The following is a 16301-nucleotide window of genomic DNA, read 5'->3' on the forward strand; positions in this document are numbered from 1 at the left end:
TGCTAACACATATATATGGAATCTAAGGAAAAAAAAAAAAAGGTCATGAAGAACTTAGGGGCAAGATGGGAATAAAGACACAGACCCTCTAGAGAATGGACTTGAGGATATGGGGAGGGGGAAGGCTAAGCTGTGACAAAGTGAGAGAGTGGCATAGACATATATACGCTACCAAACGTAAAACAGAAAGCTAGTGGGAAGCAGCCGCATAGCACAGGGAGATCAGCTCAGTGTTTTGTGACCACCTAGAAGGGTGGGATAGGGACGGTGGGAGGGAGGGAGACACAAGAGGGAAGAGATATGGGAACATATGTATATGTATAACTGATTCACTTTGTTATAAAGCAGAAACTAACACACCATTGTAAAGCAATTATACTCCAATAAAGATGTTAAAAAAAAAAAAGACACATGCACCCCAGTGTTCATTGCAGCACTATTTACAATAGCCAGGTCATGGAAGCAACCTAAATGCCCATCAACAGATGAATGGATAAAGAAGATGTGGTACACATATACAATGGAATATTACTCAGCCATAAAAAGGAATGAAATTGGGTCATTTGTAGAGACATGGATGGACCTAGAGACTGTCATACAGAGTGAATTAAGTCAGAAAGAGAAAAACACATATCTTATATTAACGCATATATGTGGAATCTAGAAAAATGGTACAGATGATTCAGTTTTCAAGGCAGAAATAGAGACACAGATGTAGAGGATAAACATATGGACACCAAGGGGAGAAAGCAGACGGAGGGGGTGGGGTGGTGGTGGGATGGATTGGGAGAGTGGGATTGACATATATACACTAATACGTAGAAAATAGATAACTAATAGGAAACTGCTGTATAAAAAAATAAAATAAAATAATCATAGGCTATGTTTCACAGAAAAAAATGTTATTTCTTGTGATATTAATTATTGCCTAGTAACCACACATCCATGGAAAAGAGGTCTTGGGACCTAGTAAAATGCATCCAAAAACCAAGGGTATTAGGAGTTCACTTGAGAAATAGTTCACATGAAAGTTACACGAGTCTTTTAACTGGCCTCAGACTCAGTATAATTAATTGTATGATATAGATGCTTAAAGTAAATCTAGGCTCCATTAATAGAGGGATAGAGATCCTATTCGGGGAGATAATCATCTAGAAGATTGCTTTTAGTTTTGGGTGCTGCACTTGAAGACTAGAATATGTCTTAAGGAGAATAATTATGATGTCGAAGCTCAGATAATCATGTGACAAGAGTAAGTTTTAAAGAACCCATGGAGAAAACTTGCCAACAGTTTTGCACCTGAAGTTTTAGTTAAGAGGATGAGGGAATAGTTTCCATTCGAATTACTCTAGGTAGAAGAACTAAGACTAATGGGTGAAGGAAGTTAGATGCAGGTTTGTTCTCAACATGAGAAAGAACTTTCTAATATTTACAGGAGTACTACAATATGATAGGTTGGCTTGAACTCTCATGAGGTTGTTGTCTCTGGGTGTGTTCAAAGATTGTTCATCTTTGCCCAGGGATATGGTAGAAAGAATTTTGCACTGAGAGGAGGAACATTACACAAGATGACATTTAAGGTTCCTTCCAAAGCCAAGATTCTATGCTTCTGTATGAAACTCCTGTGTGCATCTATCTATCACATTTGTCTTTACAAAGCCTAATAATTAAGTAGATCTTCTGCAACTTCATCTTAATAGTTGTCCCACCAGTTTCCCAACTTGGTCTTAATCTGAGAGAATATGAGAGGGGAGGTGCTAACAGAAGAATGTAAAGCATTAACTCTTTCACCCCCTCTACTTCTTAGTTGGGCACACATGTTAAATTTATTAGTTTTGTTCTAGAAATAAAGAGCAAATCAGATGTCACCTATTCATGTTTTAATATAATGAAATTCACTGTGAGTTGAATAAAGGTAAAATTAGATTTACTATTAAAAAGAGAGAGGGGGAGAAAATCAAAGTTTCATATTGTAAGGAAAAATTGATGACAGTATAGTGTCTTACAATGACGGTATATTGTCTTATATGTAAGTCTTCTGTTTCATTTTAAGAGGAAATAAGTATGTTGTTAATAATTTTTAAATCTCATATGTTATAAACTATTATTAATATATTTTAAATAGCATTGTTAATTACCTGGTATTAAAACTGAAAAATATAACACTATTTCAATAATTATGTTTAATATTCATAGAAAAGTATCATGAATGGTGATGGAATATCTCTAATAGCCCACGTAACAGCTCACATGAAACTAGTATCTGAAACATGACCTTGATGCTTGTTTCATATTAAAAACATTACCACTATCCAGAAGTTCAAATGCTGTGCGGCATCCTGCCACCACAAATCAGACTACTTGGACAATTAAAATGTGAGGGTGTACTCAATAAGACTCTGTACCTTTTCTCCTTTCATGACTTATTGATCCAATCCTATCTTAATTCTCTTTATTCTCTCCATCTCTTTCCATCTCTAGACCTTAAATGTAAGCTTTCTTTAAAGCTCTTGCCATAATAATATTAGCAAAGAATTACTTAATGTGTGCCATGTTCCAGGCACTGTTTTTATGCTTCATCTCATTCAATTCTCAAAATACCCAGTCATCAGTATTTTATTATTTTCATCTTAGAGAGATTAAACAACTTGACTAACATCCATACCAGTAAGACAAAGAGCTTACTCTTATATCCAGATGTCTGCTTCTACTTTGCTTTGTCACTACTTTCTAGGAGGAGCTCCCAAAATGTGAAAATTGAGATCCCATAGGATACAATGTAAATCTTGGCAAGTGAAAGAGAGAGATGTGGAGTCAAAGAAAACTGAGATGTGGAGTCTGAGTGACTGGGAGAATTGTGGGGTCATTTATCAAAACCAGAGAATTGGAATAAGAAATTAATACTGAAGAAGTTTTCTGTGTTTTTTTTAATGTTGAAGTAAAATATCTTTTTAAAAAAAATAACATACCCTACAAGATTGTAGCTATAAATAGACTTGAAGACTGGAAAAAGTGAAAGATAATAACGGATGTGAAAAAGAGGGAACAGGAGATGGCAGTGAGACTTCTGTTTGAGGGAAATTAGAAAACATTTAAAGCAGTTGGTTATGTGGACCACAACAGAAAGCCAACAAGATCTTACCAGGCGTATTAGATAATGGGCCTAGATAATGCTGATGATACAACTTTGTTGTAGACTTCTTCACTATAATTTTGAGATTTTCTCCAATAATGCCCTTGACGTGCTGGAATGAGAGAAGAAAAACAGAGGGAATTGCATAGGACTAGGAACTGATAAATGTGGAAAGTTAAGAGAGCTGGTCCGCCAAGTCTTAACAGACTGGATATTATTATATTCCTGAATACAGAATGGTAGGGAAACAAGTGAAGCCAAAAGTGTGCTTATAAGCTCAGAGAAATGGAAAGGGAGAAAGTATAAACAATACCAATGATGACGGAGCAAGTTCAATAGAGAGACAAAGGGGAGAGATTGAAGGACAGAAAATTATGGTCAGAGCAAGACATTTCTAAGTTCAAGATCTTGAATGTGGAGTGTTTTTAAGTGATGAAGTAATTCAGGATGTAAATATGCTGCTAAAGAGTGGAGTTGAAAGCTATTGGAGATAAGGGTTAAGGAACTTTATGACTCAAATTTAAAGAGTTTGAGCTCTAGAGTTGGACACTCCTAAATTTGAATCCTGCCTTATGATCTGAAGGTATTTAAAGATTTTCTTAACCTCTCTAAGTTTCTTAATTTCTCTAACAAAATTTGGGGTGAGAGAGATGAGAGGGGTGTTATTGACATTTTTATTTTAATATATTATTCAAAGAAATAATACATGTAGAAAGCTTAGCAGAGTGTATCATTCAAGTTAGCTTTTACTATCATTGTCATTGTTGTTGCTATTAAAAACTATCCTCAGATATTCAGGAAAAAAGGACAAGAAAGCAATCACATGACAGAGTAGTACTGCTTCATTTAAATTCCAAGAACCTGACTTAAAGCTTAGGTTCCAAACTTCCCCATCCCATACTTTCTGAAGTAGAGTGAACAGGCCAGAAACAAATATTTCATGACCCTGAATAAGGAGGCTTGAAGATTGAATATGTGCTGTGTCTACTACCAAATAAGATCCAAGGAAAAGGGGTAAATTTGAAAGCTCAGGGGATTCTTCTCTCATCCAGATCTCTGTTGAAATTGTTAATGATCAAGGAAATGACCAAAAATATGACTTGCAAAGAACAAGGAAGAGAAGATAAAGATCTAAAATTCACCTATTCCACAATTAAATGCTAAAAAATCAAAATTAGATACGATGGTAATTACTTGTAGTGAAGTGGGTCGCTTACTAGATAAAATACTCAAAGGCGACCAAGAAGTGGGGTACACTTCGGTAGGCACCATCTCCAAAGTATTCCTTTTAATGAAAAGTTAATTATCTAGGGATACATTCTCAGAAAGCCCTGATAGTTAAAGAAGATTGTGTCTATGTACACTGAGAAGGTCTATAACTTTCAACAGATTTTCAAAGAAGCATATGACTCCAACACTTAAAAACCACTTCTCACAAGTATATGGTAAATATTTTCAAGAGGTTTAAGACAGAAGAGTTTCAAGACCTAACAAAACACTTAACTTTATGTTGATGGTTTATGACAATAGTTATAATTTCATATAACACATTCCCATAAAGAAACACCAAATTTACCAAAGATTCCCTCCCATTAGTCCTCCCACCATCTCTGCAGCCCTCATTAACAGAGTGAATACTACAGAGTTGCTTGGTGCAAGGAAACAATTAGTGTAAAACACACAGCATGAAGGAGCTTATTCTAGTCAACTACTCAAAAAGAGTTTTGTTCAGCGTGGCAGACACTAACTTCCTACCCAATATCCATGATCCCTCTTTTATTCTAAGAAAAACCTTTTTTTTTTTCAACACATCAATGTGTCCCTCTGGAAGAGCACAGTTCCCAGTCTACTTTGCAACAAAATGTGAACAATAAAATGCAAAGATGGGTAAGATTTCTGGAAGAACTCTTTACAAGGGCACTCCTTTAGCTAGGATGCCCTTCTCTTTTTTCTTTTCTTTCTCATTCCCATCCTGCCTGTAATGCAGGCATGATGTCAATACTTTCAGCAACTATTGGGACCATAAGGTCCATCAGGAGACCTTCAAGGTAGAAGACATGTGCTAAGTACTATAAAATAGAAAGTGGTCCTAGGTGACATCATGGAACTTTATACCCTCCCAGGAGCATCTTCCTGTACATTTTTTATGTGAGAAAAGATAAAACCCTTAATTTTTAAGGCTTCAAGGTTTGTTGTGGTTTGTTTAGGGATTTTTTTTTTTAGAAATAAATCATTTTTGTTCAGAAAAAAATGTAATTCACAAATGCTGTACACACCCAGCCTGAAAAATTTCACTTTACTTTGTTATACTGCCTAAAAGTGGACCACTTGATGATTCACTTTGATAAAAGTAATGATTTTTAATGGATAGTCTGCATGATAGTGAACATTAGACAACAAAGAACTGTGACCTCTGAGAGGAAGGAAGTAAATGAGGTGAGTTCTACAGTTTCCCAGGCTTACTATCATGATAGCTTTTCCAAGCTATATACAGGAAAGGGGAATTTAAAGCAGAACCTGGTAGATTCCCTGAGTTAAGGAAATAGAACTGAGAGCCTAGGAAACTAAGATAGCTAGAGTTCACAGGACAGAAAGTAAACAGCTTTACAGAGAATTCTGGAGATAGAAAGAGGGCCCAGCTTGTGTTCAGTAGAGTAATGATCATTACATGCATGTGAGGAAACTACTCAAGGCCAGCAAAAGAACCACCTGAAAGGATGAAAAGGGACAGTGTCTGGGGCACAGTTGGGAATACTGCCTGTTCCCATCAGCCAGACTGGAAAACCTTATAATTCATGGGACACTGAGTAAAGTTATCAAAAGATCATATCCCCATTCTGAGGAATATTTAGCTTTGGACTAAACACTATTCTGGCCCTGCCTAGAAAATCTTAATAACAAACCCCAAATAGCAAATGATTTCCAAGTAACTTGACTGCATCTCAGCAAAAAGCCCAAGAATATTTATATGAATACAAAAATATCCCAATAAAAAATACTTTTATCCAACCAGATATGTGGAATTCAATCAAAATTACCAGGAAGGCAAAGAAGTGGAAAATAGTACTCAGAATTTCAATTAATTGAAGCCAACCCAGAACTGACACAGATAATGAAAGTGTCACGCAAGGAGATTAAAAGTTATTATATGATCAAAAAGCTATAAGAAATATTGAACATATTAAGTGAGACATGGAAAATACATTTTTTAAAAGAAATCAAATGTCTAAAGATAAAAATTACAATATCTGAGATAGAAAAATACAGAGATGGGATTAACAGAAGATTAGATATTATATAAGAAAAGATTAGGGGTCCAGGAGACACAGCAATAGAAACTATCCCAAATGAAATAAAGTGAGCTATGGAATTACTTCAAACAGCCTGATATGCATGTAATTAAAGCCTCTGAAAAGAAGAGAAAGAAAGGTAGATATAAATAATATTTTTAAAGTAATGGCTGAATGTTTTTTGAATTTGATAAAAAACTATATATCTACTGAACCAAGAATCTCAATGAAACATGAATAAAAGTATGCCAAGGCATATCATAATTGAAGTTCTCAAATTTGGTGCTAAAGAGAAAATCTTAAAAGTAGTGGGGTTGGGGGTGGCAGAGAAGACATGTCACAAACAGAGAAACAAAGATAAGTGAGGGGGTCATATTTTTTATCAGAAGTAATGTGAATGAGAAGATACAGGAGCAACATCTCTAAAGTACTGAAAGAAAAAAGAAAAACTTTCAACCTAGAATTCTATACCCAGCAAAAATATCTTTTAAAAATAAAAATGAAAGAAAAGCTTTTCAGACGTGAAAGAATCCATCCACAGCAGACCTACACTACAATAGTAGTATGTAAGAAGTCCTTCACATAAAAGAAAACTGATGTCAAATGGATATGATGCTCTACACCAAGGATTAAACAGAACCAGACCTTAAAACTGCAGAGGGTAGAGTACTTCCAAACTCACTTGATGAGGTCATCACTACCCTAATACCAAAACCAGACAAAGACATTAGAAGAACAGAAAACTATATCGACAGAAAGATCAAAGCTTGCCAGGGGACTGGGGTTGGAGGAAGGGATTAACTGCTAAATGACATGAGGAATATTTGGGGGCTTATGGAAATGCTCTATATTTTGTGTATTGGTGTACACATCTGTCAAAACTCATCAAATTGTATAATTTAAATGTGTAGTTTATTATATGTAAATTATACCCCAATAAAGCTGGTTAAAACAAAACAAAATAAATGAAAACAGCATATCTGGCAGATACTGTGGTTTGTCTCACTCAGTAACCTATCCAGACTCTGGATATGTCTCTAGAATGTCTTCCTGTGCTATAGAGTGTACAGCAGTGTATAGAGGCTAGAAACCTAAAAAGCATATTTCCCATTTTCCCTCACTGCTTTCACATGTGACTTATTTAGTAACCACAAACAGATACACTCACTCAAAACTTTATTAGGAAGAAAATTTTGTAGAAAGAAGGGCAGAGAACAAGCCATCCATTTTGCTGGTGTGGACCATGGCAAAGACAGCAAGTTACTGGAGCTGACCACCTCCAGACTGTGGCAGAGGCTTTCTTGGTGGCCCATTTCTGGGAAAATTGGACGTAATTGGAAAATTGGAGAAATTTTGGAAGTAGTCCCTAGAAACATGCCTAGAGTCTGTAATTCTAGTGTGTCTACTAGCTATGCTCAATAATAATTCCTTCATTCTTAAATTAAATAAAACAGTACTTTAAATAGATATAGAATTATCAAGCAGTCACAACTCAATATCAGCTAATTTAAGAGACCCCTCTAGATCACCAGCCTTTCCATTCTTCTCTCTGTTACTGAAGTCCACACTTGGATTCATTCTACACGTTTCATAGCTCAGTTCCAACGTGGATTTTGTGAACTCTTACTGTAGAGTTTTATGGTTGGTCCATAATCAAGATACTATTTCTAACTCATTTCCTACGGGTATTTCTAAGATTATTTATGTCCAAACTGTTGGAACACAATCTTTTTGTGTAAAGCTTTTCTGATGCCAAAACAATAGGGCACTTGCCCCAAGTAAGTTCCAAGCTGAACTTGCTCCTCCCCCCATCTCTCTCCCTCCACCACTGAGCATCCCAGGGCAGTGTAGATTTGTTTTCTAAAGTCATTTCTTTCCCTTGACTATTCCATTGCTTCCATCTTGAGTTTTTAGTTTGGCTGGGGAAGACAGTCATCAGACAAAAAGAGCATCCTTGTCAGTTCTTCCATTCTTGTCCATAGAAGGAGTCCTATTAGCTTCCGTTCAGTGAAAATAACTGAATTCCCTTGGCACCACCCACCCTGGGTCTGATGGCAGTGATGGCAGTAAAACTAGGGAGCTGTGAAATGTCCTCATCCTCTCTCCATCCCATCTCACTGTCTCCTGCACTCTGCCTCCATATGCCTCTGTCTGTGTCTCTGTCTATTTCATTCTCTGGCTCTGTTTGTCTATTTCTTTCTCTCCATCCTTAAAGACAGTTGTATTTGTGCAGATGATTCACACATCTTGAATTTTCTCATTTATTTAAATTTAAACTAAATCAAATGGTTTCATGTAACTGTTTAAAACATCACAGATGTTAAGGAAACTACCAACATCAGTTCCTTTTCCTCCCCCAAATTATGCTTCACCACATGCCAAAACCCAGCAGAGGGCATCCTTCCATTTCAGATGTGCAAACACTGCAGGGAAAAGGCTCTACAATTCTGGCCATGTACTCCATTTGCAACTGTGCACTGGAATCTAAATAAAGGGGCTACTGTAGTAGTAGGGAAATTTGTTACATAAGTTGTTCTGGAGTGTTTATCTCCATTTTGAATTGTAAATTTAGAAGTAATTCCCCTTTCATAAGAAAAAAAAAGGAAAAAAATCTCGTCTCTGGCCTCTCTCCAGATCTGGGGAATTAGCTTCAAATTTCAGAAGCAGCAGGTAGCACCCCTGTGATCCCTCTGCCTCTAGGCCTGTGTGTAAATAAAGTGATCACAGAGACAAAGCAATCGAGAAAGAACTCTGCACCCTACCTCCTCTGCTGCACTCTCCCTCTATCCCTGAAACCGAAAGACAAATAGCAAGAGAGGCATTTTGCCTGTTCCACTGAAAAGTAGGAAGAAGATGAGCCTGGTCGAGAGCAGAGTAGCAGGTGGGGCCCACCTTGTACCTGTGTAAGTAAGCAGTCACCCACTAAGATTAATTGTGTAGCTTCACAGAACTTAAAATTCCACAATGAAAAATATCTTACATTGTCAGAAGAATTTCCCCCAGGTTACAATGCAAATACCCACAACCCTTATCAGTGATTTTCTCCGCAGTGTGGATGAGTTTATGAGATTTTCTCTCCTTGTGGAAGAATGTCTCAGGAGAGAAGGAGAGAATATGAGGAGACAATATAGCATCATTCCTACATCCATTCAGCATATGTTTTTGAGCACTTTATGCCAAACCCTGTTCTAGGTGCTAAGAACCCACCAGGAAACAAACTAGCAAAGATCACTTTCCTTGAGGTGATGTGTCAGAGTGCAAGGGTCTGGGAAATCGGACAGACCTAACTTTGAGTCCTGGTCCTGCCAATTACCCAGCTATGTGTGTGTGTGTGTATATATATATATATATATATGTACACACATACACACACATATATATATACACACACACACTATACACGGTGTATATATCAGTAAAATCCTCAAAATTAGCCTAAGAAAAGTTCTATTATGATTATCATTTTCATTTTACAAATGAGGAAATCAGGCACAGAGTGATTTATAAATCAGAAGTAGCAGAGCAGGAATTTGAAACAATGCTGCCCGACTTCAAAGCTGTCTTGCCTCTTAACCAGTGCGCCAGAGAGTTGATTTCTAGGTCCTGAGGACTAGATGAGATGACACATATAAGCTGAGAGTATAGTATAGTACTTTTTAAAATTTATTTATTTATTCATTCATTCATTCATTCATTCTGTCGTTTTTATCACTGCCATTGTTATGGGTTTCTGGGACCTCAGGGTATATGTTGAAGTATAAGATAAGAGGCTCAATACTTGAATCAAAATACTTCTAGTTCAGAATCTATCTGTGTCCAGCTCTGGTTAAAAGTAAGATTGCATAACATCATAGCTACTGAATCATGCCTTCTCTGCATTAACCTTTCCGTAAGATGACAGGCGGCCTCTAACAGCCATGGCTCTAGACAGGATATCAGGACACAAGCTCCCTGTAACAAACAGGAGCATTTCCTGCTCTGGCTTTTTCTAACCTTCCCTGGAAGCTGAAGGTTAAGACCAGATTTGAAATGAAACCAAGATGCAAGGATCCATCTCTGGTTGACAGCCGCTTTTTGTTCTCTGATCAGTGACCTTGTAGTCAGTCCCACCCCCCTCAACTGCTGGTGTCCCTTTGCTCTCTCTCTTTCCAAACTGCGCTCTCCAAAGCCCCCCTTCTTGGGCTTCGTACTGATGAAGCTTGTTCATAGATCAGTGGGGGTTAAAGATGCTAACCACGCTATTCAAAGAGCAAGGAAGCAGTCATGTTTTGTTGCTGCTCTGGGAGTTCTCTGCTCGCCCGTAAGCCTGCATTTGTGTCTCACGTTCTCGCATTACCAAAATCAAGAATCATTTTAAACAAGCAGATTAAAATTCTGGCTCTGGGCCCCATTTCTTATTGATTTCATTTCACGACTGTCATCTTAGTTTCATTAAGTAGGAAACTGAGTGTTTGATAATGGGGTATAGGAGAATTCACAAATGGATATCTCATATATCCCATTTTTCTTGCCTGCACTAAAAAAAAAAAAAAAAAAGTTTTTATCCCACATGTCGAGCGTCACAATGCAAAACTCAAGTCAACTAAACATTTAAAAACTGTATTTCTATTCAAAAAGGCAATTTCATGCTGATTTCATTTCACCATGACCCTGCAGGGATGAACACTGTAGCAACACATCATTTAGGATAGAAATAAATGCTTCAAACCCTTTGGATTGAACTTAAAAAAATAGCTAGTATGCTGGTAGCTATGATGCAAGTTGCCTTGTCATAGCCTTATAGCTTTCTATCAACACTGGTTGGGTTCAATAAAAAAGAAGATCTTCCTTAGCAGATACTCACCCCAAGGTAATGGCCATCGATGAACACGACAGGAAGCGAAGGAGCTTCAGAAACCCGTCGGCATCGTTCATCTAATTCTTTTCCATAGTCACCATTCAGAGCTATGTTTTTCTCTTCAAATTTTACCCGATGGTTTTGGAAGATCTTTCTTACCAGTTCACACCTTTCAAAGGTTGTCCGTACCACACGAAGGCAAGTCGTATAAATCACTACGCGGTCAAATTCTAGTTCAATGGATGGTTGCTGTAGGAAAATATTATAGTGTAAATATTTTGGCATTTGCTTTCTTACATCTCTTTATTTTAAGACAATTAACATTTCAGCCAACGTCTTACACATTAAAGGCCTGCAATAAAAGTTGAATAAGCACCATATTTGTCAATTCTAAGACATGTCTTTATACTTTAGAACATCTGTAATTGCAATAAGGATGACAATCAACATAATTTAAATGACATAATTTAATTGACAGTATTTTTTCTGTTCCCAATGGCGTATCAGATAATGGCATATCTTTTTTTTTTAACATCTTTATTGGGGTACAACTGCTTTACATTTTTGTGTTAGTTGCTGCTGTATAACAAAGTGAATCAGCTATACATATACATATATCCCCATATCCCCTCCGTCTTGCATCTCCCTCCCACCCTCCCTATCCCACCCCTCTAGGTGGTCACAAAGCACTGAGCTGATCTCCCTGTGCTATGCGGCTGCTTCCCACGAGCTATCTATTTTACATTTGGTAGTGTATATATGTCCATGCCACTCTCTCACTTCGTCCCAGCTTACCCTTCCACCTCCCCGTGTCCTCAAGTCTATTCTCTACGTCTGCGTCTTTATTCCTGTCCTGCCCCTAGGTTCTTCAGAACCATTTTCTTTTTTTAGAATCCATATATATGTGTTAGCATACGGTATTTGTTTTTCTCTTTCTGACTTACTTCATTCTGTATGACAGACTCTAGGTCCATCCACCTCACTACAAATAACTCAATTTCATTTCTTTTTATGGCTGAGTAATATTCCATTATAATTGGCATATCTTAAAATTGATAATGCCTCACATGGCATGCCATGTGGTGAAATAAGGAATGGTTGAATTATTTTTCTCATGTTTTGTAGACATCATTCAACTACAATAGCTGCTTCTTATACCCAAAGCAAAACATGGAACAGAATAGACAAAGTTAGCATTTACCATTTGAAAATTCTTCTACTCATCAACTTACCAAATTTAACAGCTTTTTTGAGCCAAAATTTACTGGGAATAACAAGATCTATATCATAGGATTGTTCTGAGATTTAAGAGGCATAAAATGTGTGCATGAGCTCTGTTGAATGACAGGCTCCCGTGTGCACTGAGAAGGTTCTGCCGTGAGGAACAGAAGATATAGTGGCTCAGAGAGAGTGCATAGAAACCAATATCAAGGCGGGCAGCAGGTCAAAGCCAGGCATAAAAAGGAAACAAGGAAACAGTACACTGCAATGGAGTGTAAGCAATTGGAGGCTTACACTCTCAAAATGGAGGCAAGCAACTCTCAAAACCAAGGTGAAGACTCCTAAAGAGAGAATCTCTTTTTGTCTATGTTTCCTGCTGCATCAGAAATCAGTGACTGCATTCAAACTCTGCCAGCACTGCGAGGGCCTTATCAGCTAGGTCCTGACATCACCAGGGTGACATCACCCTCTTCCTCTTTATTATAGCCTTATTTGAAGGAGACTGAACAGAACCCAACTATATACCGTGAGATCAAGGGATACGTGAGTCTCCACAGTGCTACAGTTGTTGAAAGACAACCACACAACTTATAAACTCCTGTGAAATCAAAACTTTGATTTGAAACCACTCCAGATGGCTAAATACTAGAACCAGAAGGTAAGATACTAAGCTTCACCACTTTGTACTCAAAGAAATCAGACCACTCTGCCAGATGCAAATACAGATATTTCTAGAAAGATATGAAGTGATGGAAATGGCTATGCAGTGGTCTCCACTTCACCGAGAGACTGGACATTTTTTTTTTACTAATGGTAAAATGTATTAAAGACGTAAGAATCTTTTCTTTCCTCAATAGAGTTTAGAAGCTAAGTTGAAAACCAGAGGCCTAGAGGGGCCAAGCAGGTGTCATAAATGCTGGAGCAGACCAGGAGTAAATAAGATATTAGTGAGAAGCAGGGAGAGTGTCATTTGAAAGGGAAAAACATAACTCAGCTTCAGGCAGGTTTCAGGAATGTCACTCAGTGTTGTCAGATATGATTATTGTAAATATAAACTTGAAATCTGGATTTTTATAGGAAATTTTCTGCATTCTAAATAGTGGCACCCCATTTAAAAATGTATTGAGACCCCTGGACAAAATATCTGAAGGCTGAATTTGGCCTATATACTGCTAATTTATAACACTGGAAAGGAGAGAGTCCCAGGGAGGTATATCAGATATACCTGGACTCTGTCTCTGGCCATCTCTGTCTTTGGGAAGCTAATGAGCTGTTTAGCCTCAGTTTTCTCATCTGTAAAATGTGATAATAGTGGTGGTAGGTACCTAATAGGTTTGCTGAGAAGATTAAGAAAACAACTAGTGTAGGGCTTAAAACATAGCACTGTGTGCTGAGTTATATACTGCAAAGATATTACACTCCACATTGTGGAATTTTTAAGATTAAAACCACAAGCAAAAATAAATCAATGGAAAATATCAATGTAATTAATGACAAGAAAAGAGGATTATTACTAGGCTTTAGATTAAGAAGCATTGATCTTCAAAAAGAGTAACCAAATGCCCAAGAGCCTCTGGTTCCTCTTCATATTCACAATTATGAACAAGCTGGGAATCAAGGAACTCACTGTAAATGCTGCAGCTTTTGGAAGAGCACCAAACTTCTCTTTTTCCTGATACTATCTGAGTAATTATGCATTGTTCCTCTGGCTGCAAAGACTGCTGTAACTGCATTTGTTTCTACCAAAATGTTCCACTTTTTTCAATAGTACACTTACTTTTGAAATATTTCATAAGAAATACATTTCCCCATGTGAAGAAGTGGGAAAATTTAAGATTGGGCCATTCTGTTCTCACACAGGATTCTCTCTGCTCGTACAACATATGCTTGGTACCACTTTTCTGTGTATCTCTAAGAGATAGACATTTAAAAAATAGTAATAACATGAACCCTTATCAAGTGGCCACGTTAGATGCTGTTCAGTGCAAAGGGTAACAAAAAATATCCCTTTGCCTACTGTTGAGGATGAGCTTTGCCTGGAATCAGTGATTGGATATTAGAATAAACTAGGGAGCTTTAAAAATCCCCAAAGCCCAGGCCAAGCACATACCAGTTATATCAGAATCACCAGAGTGATTTTTTTTTGAAATCTCCTCTGGCAATTCCACTGTGCAACCAAGTTCTAGAGCTAGTTGGATACCAGTTGGAAATGCAGAATCATATGAGCTTCACCCCAGATCTACTGAATCCGAATCTGCACTTTAACAAGTTCTCTGGGAAATCTGGGTGCACATTATATTTTTGAGGAGCCCCGGTGAAGTCACATATAGGCAGCTTGACTTGTTAGAGAAACTGGGTTTATGTCCCTTTAAAATAACTGCTAGTCATTTATACAGTCATTAGAATAATTTGTCAAACATATGCTAGGCACTATATATATAATGGGGAGCAAAAATTATAATTCCTAATGACTTGGAGCTCATAGTTTAAAGTAATAAAAAAACTAAAATGTTACATAAATCAATATAGAATTACAAACTGTTAAGTGATGCAAAGGAAATGCACAAGTTGTTAGAAGAGGCTATGGCAGAAGGGCCTTTTCTGTTTTAGAGGTCGAAAAAGCGTTTTCTGATATTTGAGCTCTGATTTAAAGGATAAGAAAGAGTTACAGGCATTAACTAGGCAGAGCGCATGGGGAAAAAGTCACAGATAAGTGCAAAGATGTTGAGATGGAGGAAGATGGCATGTTTGAGACTCTGAAAGAAGGTATTTGCTGAAACACAAAGGAGAATTATAATAATACTCAATGATTCTGGACACACAGGTAGGATCAGTATCATGTTGTATTTTATAGCCACTCTATGGCCTTTAACCTAAGAGCAATGAGAAGTTCCTGAAGGCTTTTAAGGAGGATGGGAGGGGTTTACATATTTTAAAAATAACCCTGGTGGCGCAGTGGTTGAGAGTCCGCCTGCCGATGCAGGGAACGCGGGTTCGTGCCCCGGTCCGGGAAGATCCCACATGCCGCGGAGCGGCTGGGCCCGTGAGCCATGGCCACTGAGTCTGCGCGTCCGGAGCCTGTGCTCCGCAACGGAAGAGGCCACAACAGTGAGAGGCCCACATATCGCAAAATAAATAAATAAATAAATAAATAAGTGAAGCAGGGCCAGTGCAGATAGTTGCACAGGATGTGCACTGCACAAACCTAGAGACTGTCATTATTAGCAAAGAATAAAGGAAGGATGCCTCCAGGGTTGTGTGATTCCACAACTTGAGCAATCGTACTCAGTCTCATTCCCAACTCCCTTGGTCTGAAAACTGAGATTGAATCCAGGGTAAATTCAAGGTAGGAAATATAGTTTATCTAGTAGAATAGGCTATTAAGTAAAATTTTCTAAAAATAATCTCACTGAACAATTTTTTTGATATGATTTGAAAGTAGATCTTTCTAGAGGTAGAAGTGGGTTAAATGATTCCTCAAGGTTGTTTCCAGTTTCATAATATCAGTTTTAAATGATATTGTCTTTAGAAAAAGAAATCCTCTTCTACACTTGCCTCATTTTCTTTCCCTCAACAGATTTGTCAGAGCATTTGGCCAGAAAGCTAAAAATAGCCCCTCAGTGGTTAGCTGTCCCTCTTCTCCCTTCCTGAGAGTTACCATGGGAATAGCGTAATGAAGGATGGAGGCATCTGAGACAGCGCTAAGAAGCCACTGGGATTTGCAGCCCGCTTGTTCTGAGAAAGCCGACCTAGATGTTAATAAAGGCAAGCCGTTTCTTCCTTTCCATTGATTAAAAAAGCTGACTCTTTGGGGTGCCCC

At 37.7% G+C, this 16301-nt stretch overlaps 1 protein-coding gene across 2 annotated transcripts in view; it reads right to left on the minus strand.

Annotated features, from left to right (window-relative positions):
- Nucleotides 1-16301, minus strand: part of GRXCR1 (glutaredoxin and cysteine rich domain containing 1) — a 306050-nt gene that overhangs the window by 51689 nt on the left and 238060 nt on the right. For both annotated transcript variants that reach the window (XR_007477288.1, XM_004268312.4), the window contains one exon: nucleotides 11267-11509. Coding sequence is in view for 1 of the 2 variants with exons in the window: in XM_004268312.4 (XP_004268360.1) it covers nucleotides 11267-11509 (243 nt within the window). In the remaining variant the exon portion in view is untranslated. The remainder of the gene's footprint in view (nucleotides 1-11266; nucleotides 11510-16301) is intronic.

The sequence above is a fragment of the Orcinus orca genome, chromosome 4 (assembly GCF_937001465.1).
Source record: "Orcinus orca chromosome 4, mOrcOrc1.1, whole genome shotgun sequence".
In the NCBI taxonomy this organism is placed as follows: Eukaryota; Metazoa; Chordata; class Mammalia; order Artiodactyla; family Delphinidae; genus Orcinus; species Orcinus orca.